Source organism: Microtus ochrogaster, chromosome 8 (assembly GCF_000317375.1).
Source record: "Microtus ochrogaster isolate Prairie Vole_2 chromosome 8, MicOch1.0, whole genome shotgun sequence".
In the NCBI taxonomy this organism is placed as follows: Eukaryota; Metazoa; Chordata; class Mammalia; order Rodentia; family Cricetidae; genus Microtus; species Microtus ochrogaster.
In genome coordinates this window covers 63297225-63309149 of record NC_022015.1, presented here as the reverse complement: position 1 = coordinate 63309149, position 11925 = coordinate 63297225, and the positions used below count along the sequence as shown (strand labels likewise).

Here is an 11925-nt window from a genome sequence, read left to right as displayed (position 1 = left end):
GAGGGAGGGAGAGAGGGAGAGAGGGAGAGAGGGAGAGAGGGAGAGAGGGAGACAGAAACACACACAGAGTTAAGAGGGACATAAAAAGAAAGGTAGGGTGGATCTGACAATTAGGAGAAGCGTGAAGATGATCAAAACATATGGTATGAAATTCTCAAAGAGCTAATAAAAGTATTTTTAAGACGCATTGGCCATTACCAAGAAATCAGTGTTGCACTGAATGAATATTACTTACTGCTTTTTTAATAATCAAGTTTAAGTTTAAAATTTAACCGGCAGAAATAATGCTTTTCATCTTTAAAAACATACCTTTGGCTGCCATCATTTCAACATTTTTAAAGAAAAAATTATTGCAACTATTTAGAAGTCATTTTAATTCTAAAAGGAGGAACCCGGTTCTAACCTTTGCACACTCTCTCATACTGTTGTACTGTTTCTTCCATTTTGTGGTTATTTAACTGCTCCTAAAAAAATTAAAAATACAATTAAAGGCACATATAAATCAATACTTAAAAATAGTTAACAGTAGGTGTTGAAACACAGTCAAGGAACGTTGAGTGCTTCTGAAAATACTCCAAGAAAACAAGACAAGAATCTTGAGATCTGTTTCTTTAAAGCACGGAATTGTTCTTGGAATAAGTTTTTGTTTTTGTGCACCTCCCAAGTGAGTTTACTTCAGATTACTGTCTTCTTTTGTTAGTCAATCAAATGTTTAAACTATCCTTTATGCCTCTGGGAAAAACATGGTTTTGCCACATGTGGCTTCTCCTTGTGACTGTACACAGCTTGAACCCCTGAGAACTTTACTCATGGCCTTTCTTAACCTTCAGAGTATAAACTGTCTGAGGCTCTGAATAAAGATGACCAATGCAGACTTCAGTCCACCTCATTCATGCAAGTTCAATACCATTCTAACTATACCCTCCAATCCCTCGCCAGTTCATCACAATCTCTACAGTCTATTTTACAATGGATCATTACAGATCTGGCTGGAGTGTCTGGATCTTAACAAAACAATCATATGGTACTAAGGTCTGGTGGCTTGAGAAGACATGACTTGCTACGAGGTCAGGATCAAGACTACAAAGTGACACTCTATCACAATGCAAAAGACAAGACCAAATTTTAATACTGTAAATAAATGAATAAAAAACACACATTCTCAGTCAATAAAATCTAACAGGAGAATGGACCTCAAGCATCATTAACAACATAACTGCTACCTTGAGCTGCTGGATGGTCCGCTGTTTCATCTCTATTTCCTGAGAATACTGGTTTTTCTTTTTCTCCAGTTCATTAATTTTAATCCTCAATAATTTCTCTTCATCACGCATTACAGATACCTACAAAGCAAAATTTATAAGGCAAATTGAACATTTTAAAACTTTTTGCTGTTGTTTAAAATTTATGGCCACATCTTCAGATATAGTGCCCTTGAAACCCACAGAAAAGTACAGACAACGCTAAAGGTGAACACATTACGAAGTGACACAGGTTCAGCTACTTTTTCTACTTCTGGTCTAAGCATGCTTTCCCTAACACTTTGTTCTTCCTTACTCTTTCTTCAGAGTTTCTTCTCCCCAGCAAGTGGCTTCCTGTGACACATGGACAATTTCCCTCTTAACTCAAGCAGTATTACTTTTTCCCCTCTTCTCTTTAGGTAGCTGCCAAGATGTACAGCTTGCCTGCTAAGTAAAGGAGAGAGGTGGGAGAGAAGGGAAGGGGAGAGGAAAGAAAGATTCTTAAGATGTTTACAATTTTTTTCTTTTCTTTTTTCTCTCTCTCTCTTTTTTTTCCCTTGCTCTTTTGGATTCGAAAATAGGATTTCTCTGTGTAACAACCCTGGCTGTCCTGGAACTCACTCTGTAATCAGTCTGGCCTTGAACTCAGAGATTCACCTGCTTCTGTCTCTCAATTCATAGAAAGATACAGGGGGTAAAAAATATAGAGCAAAAGAAAGTAGACAGCAAAAATATGTAACTGGTTACATGTACTAACTTCAAAGAAAATGACTAGGAGAAATGGAATGGATTTTTCCCCTTCCTAACTACTTCTTTGTATGTTACACATTTGAATTGTGTAACTAAATTCTCTATTTTGAAATTATGGTCATCTACAGTCATACCACAATCAAGGTACCAATTCCCATCTAAATTAAATTATAATGAAAATTTAAGTCACTCTTTATAACCTAAATATGAAATAGAAATAAAACTACTTTCTGTTTTTAGAGAAACATGAATTTTACACTTTTTAAGGAAAAGATTCTAGTCCTGTATCTAAAGAGTATATATTTTTACATACATGCATGCACAAACCTTCAAATGGAAAGGTTCACTACCTGCAGCTGGCGAGGACCATTTCCAAAGCCATGATATCCACATATTTTTTTCATCATGCTAACCGTCAGTTTATTTAAGGTGGCTGCATATTTTCTAAATTAATGGCAGTCATCATTTTTAGAAAAATTTAAGTTCACAGATTTCAGTTTAATCCTAAACTTGAAACCTAGGGGAGAAAATCTGTACCACACTAAATTGCCAAAGGACTTTTCATAAAACCTACCTCCTTCTGTACTTGCTCAATCTGCTTTTTGGCATCAGTGAGTTTCTCTTTCAGCTCAGCATAATCTTCCTCCTTCCTCTGAAGATCTGCTTGGAGATTCTGAGTAAGAACATGGTTTGCAGCAAGCTCCTCTTTCAATCTAAAAGGGAGTAAGAATCACAAAATACTTGTCTAAGGTGAGGCAACATGGGCTGCTTAGGATCCCTGTGTGAAATGGGAACAAGTGGTACAGAACTACGTATTTTCACATGTAGACTGTGTAAACTAGCAATGAGTGCCTCAGAGGGTGTCATGTGGGCTCTTAGGAGTATCATTTTCACATACAACTTTAGTTTCTAGAGGTTTATGTGAACCAAGTTCAAGTGCTTCACTCATCATCTATTCTATAGTCTACCAATTAATATGTCCTCTAATTCTTCAAATTTATGGAGAAAAATGAATGTTTGGAGCCAGCAAGATGACAGTGAATAGAGGCATTTGCTGCCAAGTCTGATGACCTGAGTTCAATTCCTGGGGCCCACATGCTACAGGGAACAGGCTATCTCCCACAGGCTATTGTTTGACCTCTGCAAACACGGGCACATGCACACAAACACACGAACAGACACACACACAGAATGTGAAATATTTTATATTTTAGATAGTTAAAGACTCAACTCACTTTCCTGTTTCTTGTCTGCTAGTTTCTCTTTCTTCTTCCTTTAACTGAAGTGACTGTTTCATATCATGCAAATTATTTGTCAACTGTGTGATTTCTTCCTTCAACTTGATTTCCTTTTCATTTAAATCTTTGGTGCTTTTGATGTGATCCTGGTGATTTGCTTCCAATTCCTTCAGATTTGCTTCTAGCTTTAAGATGGCAGAATCCTTCTCTAAAATGCCTTGCTCTAATTCGGCTAAGTGCCTACACTCATCTTTCTGGGTCTCTACCATCATTTCAAGTTCCTTTACTTTTGCCTTATACCACGCAACATCCCGGGTAAGCTCTGAAAGAGTTTGCTCTCTTTCGGCTACAAGCTGTACTTGAACACCAAGACTAACACATTTTTCTTGCAGTTCTTCTCTGAGCTGCTGTATAAGACTTTCTTTCTCTTCCAGCTGGTGAACTTTATGCTTATCCTCACTCTTCTTAGCTTGCAACTCATTGTTCTCATCCCTGTAGCCTTTTACTTCCACCTGTAACTTTTCAATTTGCTCTTCCAGTTCCTGAATCTGGTAAGACTTTTTGGAGGAGGCCTTCACAATCTCTTTACATACTTCCCAGATGGCTTCAATACTAGAGTGGAAGGAACTTTCCCTACTGAGCTCCTGAATATGATAGTCTTTAACCCCTTTGCTTGACAAGTCATTACTTGGAAGATGTAGTGATGTGTTCAGCAAATTATCCCCTTCAGGACCATTTGACAGATCCTGGAGATAAAGTAAATCTATTTTTGAAATACGAGAAGGTGAATCAAGCGACCGTAGTTGATCTATTTTTGTTTGCATTAGCTGTATCTGTGAAACATTGCTTGTGATGCTTCTTGTAGCAGTTTCCATTTTCTGTGACAATTTCAGGATCCTTTCCTCTTGCTCTTGGTTCACAGCTCTCTGTGTGTGTAACTCAGCAACCGTACTGTCATAACTGGCCTGGATTTGCTCCACCTCAGTCCTCAGAGACAAGTTCTTTTCTTCAGCGAAACAAAGCTGCTGCTGCAAACTCACAACCTGTTCATTTAATTTTGCTTTTTCCACCTTTTCACTTTTGAGTTCATTCTCACCAATAATTAAAAGTCTTTTTAACTCTTTGTTCTTTTCTTGTAAAATTCTAATGCCTACCCCACTCTCTGAAAAAGACTGTTCTATTTCTTCACTTTTCTTTTGGTCTTCAGTGACAGGTGGACTAACAAGGATAAGCCCTTAAAGAGAACATTGATATCAATTTTATTAACCTAGCAAAACATAACAAAGCAACAGTGGCATATAAACCAACATTTGCAACACCAGAAACATCAAACTTCTAATGAAAAACTGAAAAGAACTTTTAAAAGAAAACATATACAACTTAGCCCACTTATATTAAACCAGGTCTGAGTTGACAAAAGAAGTCTAACAAAACAATGGTTGTTACTTCTGAGTACTCCCTTTCTTATCATTTCTAGTATTTATTATCTAACTTTATTCCACAGAGCTTTATCAAACACCAAGTCAGGACAGAAGAGAGAAAATTTCAGTGACATTCTTCCTCCCCCTCCCCCCACCCAAACAAGGTTTATTGGTATAGGTTTAGTGACTGTCCTGGAACTAACTCTTGTAGACCAGGCTAGCCTCAAATTCAGAGATCCGCCAGCCTCTGCCTCTCAAGTGCTGGGATTAAAGGGGTGTGCCACCGCTGCCCAGCCTCAGTGACATTCTTTCTAGCAACCAACTATATCCAAAAGAACAGTTTCAAATTACAGTTACTATGTAATTGATTTACAAATTGAGTACCTTATTCAATTTCTTCATAGATCAAAGTATGAGAGAATTGAAACTCTGAGAAGTCATTCAAAATCAGAAGTTAGGACATATGGCCTCACCTTTCACTCATGAGTGAACTGCTAAATCCTGAGTATTTCCTCAGATGGAAAAAGGAACAAGTGCTAATGGCTCCCAAGTTATAGATATAAAGATCAAGGTAAGTGCTATGCTTTAGAGATAAGACAGCTATTAACATAATATGAAAAAAAAAACACAGAGCTCAACTAATTAAACATGAATGCATGGCATGTTTGCAGACGCAATGTTTACATCTCTAGGGTAAGGATAACTCTGCTGGCCCTTACTCTAAGACTAGTGCTAACAGGCTTAAATGATAGACTCAGCTGGTCAAGTGCTGGCGATGTAATCAAGACCAACCAAGAAAAAAAGCTGGGTTTCTTGGCACACACATAAAATCCCAGCACTGGGAAGGCTTACTGACTAGTTAGTCTAACCTCATCAATGATGCTAATCCTTCTGTACACTGTGAAAATGTGTTACTCTCATTAATAAAAAGTTGACTTGGCTGAAAGCTAGGCAGGATTTTCGGAGCAGAGAGAGTGTCAGGAAGGAGGAGTCAGAGGAGTCTAACCAGACTTAATAAGGACAAAACAAGCTTTGTGAACAACAGCATTTATCTCTGCTTGCTAACTGTAGGTGAATGTGAACACCTGAGTCACGCTCTGGCAGTCATTCCTTCTTCACCATGATAAAGTAGACCCTTAAACAATGAACCAAAATAAACCCCTCCTTCCTGAAGTTGCTTTGTCACAGCAGTAACTAATATAGGTCAATATAACCTTATTCCATTACATTAGACCAAGGTCTACTTCATTTAACATGGCCTAACTTGGGATACAGTTTTAATTAGTTATACAATTTTAAGTTTATAATTTTAAAGCTGGGTAGATGGTTCTTCATGGAGAGCCAGGTTCAGTTCCCAGCATCCAGATGGTGGCTTAAGACTACCTGTAACTGCAGTTTCAAGGGACCTATCGCCCTCTTCTGACCAGTTAAGGCACCAAACACACATGTGGAGCACATACATATGTGCAGAAAGAATATCCATACAAATAAAATAAATCATTAAAAAAAAAATAAAAATATTTATAATGTATATTCTCTAACTTTAAAAAAAGAGGTAAAATTTTGGTATTGCCTGCTGGACAGTCCCTCTGTATCTCTTTTGATGCTGTTCTGCTGACAGTCTTGATATGTAGCCCAACAAATGCTCAAACTCAGACCTACGCCTGAGCATTCCTAGGTCTAGGATTACAGGCACACACCTCAACATCCAGCTGCTAACCCCACTTTCTTAAAAATTGTTGAACCTATTTTCAAAATTTTTCCTATGTTTGCAATTGATTGCAACTGATACTTTCTTAATTATTTCTCAAAGAACCAGTTTACCCTAAAGAGTCTAGCAACTCTACGATCTTGGGATTTGCTTCCCCTGCCCCATTTTTTTTAAACCAATTTGACCTTTTTTAAGTATTTCAAAAAAAAACATCAATTTACATTGTTTTCAACAAACTTTCTTCTAGCATTTTAAAATATAATTCAAGTACAATTTTTGTTAGTAATATTTGACTCAAAGTCTGTCAAACATCCCTTTTTGTCCAAATGAATAAAAATGTAAAGTCAGGAAAAGAATGAGCAAAGGTTTAAACAAAAACACATACTTGTTTTGAAAGTGAATTTTACCTACTAACAGCACAGAATGAAATATCAGAGAATGATAAAAGCTCAGTATCTAAAACCTTATTGACTAAATGAAAGACAATTTCATGTACACACATTCCCTGATAGATTAGATCATGGTATCTAGGTTTTCCTAAAGTATGTTCTTGGTCAGGCCATTTCCTGCTTGTGAAGCAGCCCTGCAGGAGGCTGAGGTATCACTATTACCTTTCTTTGCTGGTGGTTCACCTTGCTGAAGTCCATCTTCATTTAATCTTTTCCTTCCTGGATGTGTCTGTGTTCTGCTGTCCTTGGGCATTGCAACTGTTTCATTACAAGTTGATTTACTGATGATTAAAGATGTATCAACCTAAAACAAAACAATTAAAATCAGATTCTAAAGTAGAACGTTACAACAAACACGGGAACTACTCACACTACCTCTCATCCATTGATTCACAAATTTGATGAAACTCTTTGTAAGTTGCTTCTTAAGTTTCACCCTAAATAACTGAGGACTCTGGCAACAGAGAGGATTTAGATAAGTATCACTAACATCACACTCAAAACATGTGCTTCAGATGCAATGGGAAAAACTGTAGCCAGCTAATTAGGAGAATGTGGGAGGACTGTTCCAGTACACAAGTTCAAGACTAGTTACATACATACACTTTTATTCATCTATTTCCAGTAACCTAGCATGATAATTGGTAGATGGCAGACGATGGTTTTGCCTGGAAAAAAAGGGTTCCAGCCTTAAAAAAACCTAACACCTCATGTTCAGATAATCCAGGGAATGGTGACATTCAACATTTTAAAACACCCGACAATTTAAGATAAACAATATCACATTCTACTAAAATCTAGTAATAACCTAGTATGTGGTGACAGAATTAATTCCAAGATTGTCCAATAAAACTAAAAGACATAATCCCATTTGTATTAACACTTTAAGGAATGGAAGATCTATATATGTATAAATCTAGAAGTCTTGAAAAAACTTTCTACTTACAATGATTAAACAATGGTAAACAGATGAAGTGACTGTTGACTTCCTTTTAAACATTTATTTTTAGTTACAAGTGTGTGCACACATACAATAAGTGCAAGTGCCGTGAAGCCAAAGGCTGAGTCCTCTGGAACTCCTGTACTGGCCTATGTCTCCAATTCCAACATCTGCATTCTTTGCAACACATTCATTTATTCTGGATTTTTTAAAGTACGTTTTTAAATAAGCATAGAGCCATGATTTACACCCTTTCATTAATCCATTAAATTCTTACCATGACAAAGTAAAGCTCACATTACCTGACTTGATGTCTTGAGCCCTTGAACTAAAGAGTCTGATTCTGTGACGAGAAAGAACATTAATAAGAAAATTCTAAGTCTCTAAAAATAAAAAGCAATGAATGAATCACAGGCTACTAAATTATGTTAAATTTGGGAAAAGAAATTTGACACTGCAAATATTAAATTAAAAGACAATGATGCTTTTGAACAAACTGATGGACAGAAGCCATTTAGTAGAAACACAGTAGCATCCATAAAAAAATAAAGAAAAAAGAAAAAATTTAACTCCTTTACGATTGGTCTTTAAGATTTCCTATAAATTAAGATTCTTGCTTTAGTTCTGGGTTTATTTTCTGTTTGTTTGCTCTCATTTTGGGAGGTTTTCTCTAAAAATACTGACATAAAAACTAATAAATGTTTTAAAACTATTTATTTAGTTGTTTTTATTTGTGTACACACATGGGGCAGGTACATCTGTACACCTGAATAAAGCAGAAATCAGCCTTGAGTGTACATCCTTAGGCATTGTCCACCTTGTTCTTTTATAGACAATCTCTATACCCTCAATTATGTTAGGCTGGCTACTCACAAGTTCCAAGGGCCTGTCTCTGTCCACATCCCCAACAGTGGAATTACAAACCCATGCCACCACACAAAGCTTGTTTTGTATAGGGCCTGGGTATCAAACTAGGGTCTTTATGCTTTCTACATGGCACCAACATTACTGAGCTATCTGTCAGCCCTAAAAACTATTTTTAGGCCAGGACTGGTGGCACACACCTTTAATCCCAGAACGCAGGAGGCAAAGGCAGGCAGACTTCTGTGAGTTAGAGGCCAGTGTGGTCTACAAAGCGAGTTTCAGGACAGCTAGGGCTGTTATACAAAGAAACCCTGTCTCAATAAGCAAAAACAAAACAAACACACACACATATATATTTATGTATTTTTTATAGTAAATCACCATACAAATGATAAAAATGTTAAGATTTTTATATAGCTTAAAACATTTTCTAGTCACAAAGGTTTAAAAAATGCACAAATCTCTATACTCCATTTTTTAATGTATTTGTAAAATGCAAATAAGGCTAAAACACATACACTTACCATTCTTTCTACTTTTTAGCTCTTCCTGGGCTTTAACTAATTCTTCTTTAGTTTGGGATAATTCCTCTTTAACTTGATTAAATTTTAGCTGCAAACAAGCAATAGCTTCCTGGGGATCAGCAAGAGATGTAATATATAAATGAGCAAGTTCAGCCTGTTTCTTAATATCAGTGACATCATCTTGAAGAGAATCAATAATATCTTCAACTCCTACATAATTACGAGCTTCCTAAAAATAGCAGAAACCACACATCTACCATTAACAGTGGATTCATGTGGTAATACCTTAGACAATTTTCAAACAGCAAAAACTCACAACTTAAAATTCTTTAAGTTACATGAAACCCCCAAATTCTCAAAATTTGTGTTTTAGTATTCACTTTCTAAAATATATAACATGAAGTTTATTTCCTCAGGAGTATATCACAAATCTTACTATAAGTTATTACAGAACAATTTTGATTACCTAGTTCAAGTATACCTTTAATCACATTGATTCTTACATGGTATTTTACAGTAACCCCAGAAATTAGTCTCTGTTCTCATGCAGAAGACCACATCACAAACCAAGCACACGTTACAACGTGATGGAATACCCTTGAGAGTCTGGAGATCTATGTCCCAGACCACTGAATCCAGTGGCTGAAGAACAAAGCATGTATCCCCAGAGAAAACCAAAACAATCCCTCCAAAAATCCCTCTTAGCTTCAGTGGGAGCAGCAAAAATTAATCAACTTTCCTTGAGGCAACCTATAGTACTTTTCCAACAAAGGCAAGCCTTTCTATATATAAATAAATGTTTCTGTTCTGATCAAAACAATTAAGTGAGTGACCCTTTATATCTTTTTCTTCACAAATTTTAAGACATTTCTGAAAGGGGTATTCTGTAATCCAACAAAAATGACTGTCACAGCCTACAAGCAATGACTCAAGACAAAAAAAAAAGAAATGGAAACAAATGCGCCACACACATACACACCCCCCCACACACACACACACGCACACACAAAGCTTTTCCAAAAATTAAAGTTTATTAAACTATTTGTGTCTAGCAAGGTGACACACACCTGTCATCTCAGTACTAAGGTACTAAGGAAGCCATGGAAAGAAGACTGTGCAGTTCCAGACCAGCTTGGGTTATATAGTGAGGCCCCGTCTCAGAAATACAACCCCAAAACACCACCTATTTATCTATATATTTCCAGTAATACATGCTTCATTACAATAAAGGCAAATAGTACTGTTTTAATTTTAAACATGATTTCTAACATTTCTCATCACTGACGTGGGATATTAAATCCTGGTACCCAAAACTTCACTGATTCTTAATATTTTCAATAACATACTTCAGTTCCAACTTTCATGGCACAAATTGTATTTGTTGGTTCATCTTGGGTGTCACATTTTCCAACCAGGTCTTTGAAGATTGCCAGGCGACGTTCAGCATTTTCTTCTAATGTCTCTCGTTCCTGAAGAAGTGTCTCCCTTTAAAACATAAATTCTATTAAGAAAGCAATTTAAAGCTGGGTGGTGGTGGCGCACGCCTTTAATCTCAGCACTCGGGAGGCAGAGGCAGGCAGATTTCTGTGAGTTCGAGGCCAGCCTGGTCTACAAGAGCTAGTTCCAGGACAGGAACCAAAAGCTAAGGAGAAACCCTGTCTCCAAAAGTCAAAAAAAAAAAAAAAAAAGCAATTTAAATGCTAAAATGTAACAACTGTCTGTATAAAGAAGCCATCACATTCAAAAGTCACCTAATATAAATTAAGAAATGGCTATAAAATAAACAAATGAATAAATCTCAATTCTTACTAGCTCATGAAGAAATAACTTACTTAAAATCTGCTTCCCGTTGAGTCAAATACTGAGTGAACTCCTGTGTAACTTCTTCTCGAATTTTAAGTTCCAATGTTAACTTTTCCTTTTTTTCATGTATTAGTCTTTTTTTCAAGTCTTCTATTAAATCCAACAGTTTCTAAAATAAGAACATATATTTTACAGAAAAGGGTAAGTTCCAAGAGAAATATAGACTGTTCAAAGATAGCTTTAAAGTTTAGTCTATTATAATCGTGTACTATTCACTGCCCAGTGAATACTCCAAGATTTTAACAGCACAACTCAGAAGGAAAGGGCAGGTGGATCTTCTGCAAAATCCAGGCCAGACAGAGTGAGACTGTACATAAAAATAGAAAAAGTATTCTGTTAGAGAAAGGGATATATGATTCACTGTAGCACAAGCTCAGACTCACACATATTACAATCATGTGTACATGCGCGCGCACACACACACACACATACACACACACTCATAATGACACAAACTCTACACAGTATTCTATCAAAATCTGAACCCCTCATATGGTACAGAGCATAGAAACTGCTACAAATGTCGACCTTCCAAAATACCTAAGAAACAGATAATTTTGTTGTCTTAGGCTTTTTACTATACATATATGTGTGTGTATATATATGTAGACATATACTCACACGGGTAACATTTATCCTAAAATGCTATCCACTCTGTTTCCATTCACGTGGGATTCACCTATTAGGCTAAACTGGCTACCCAACAAAACACAAAGATCCACTTGTCTTCTCCTCCCCGGAACTGGGATTACAAGATGTACCACCATGCTAGGCTTTTTTTTTTTTTTTAACTGATTCTGAAGATAACTCAGTTACTCATGCTCAGGTAGCAAGTACTTATCAAATAAACTCTCTCCTTACTATCCCAATAACTTATTCTTACTGTTTTTAACATCAAATAATGTCTTGATTTTTTTTTTTTTT

General features: G+C 36.4%; 1 protein-coding gene across 2 annotated transcripts in view; it reads right to left on the bottom strand.

Moving 5' to 3' along the window:
• Positions 1-11925, bottom strand: part of Kif20b (kinesin family member 20B) — a 54090-nt gene that overhangs the window by 19910 nt on the left and 22255 nt on the right. Inside the window, exons 14-22 of one of the 2 annotated variants that reach the window (XM_005352169.3) lie at positions 10971-11110; positions 10485-10623; positions 9139-9367; positions 8053-8093; positions 6973-7114; positions 3227-4463; positions 2566-2704; positions 1224-1343; positions 404-464 (exon numbers count right to left, since the gene is read on the bottom strand). In XM_005352169.3, coding sequence (XP_005352226.1) covers positions 404-464; positions 1224-1343; positions 2566-2704; positions 3227-4463; positions 6973-7114; positions 8053-8093; positions 9139-9367; positions 10485-10623; positions 10971-11110 — 2248 coding nt within the window. The remainder of the gene's footprint in view (positions 1-403; positions 465-1223; positions 1344-2565; positions 2705-3226; positions 4464-6972; positions 7115-8052; positions 8094-9138; positions 9368-10484; positions 10624-10970; positions 11111-11925) is intronic. The other variant, XM_013348109.2, reaches the window with a different exon arrangement.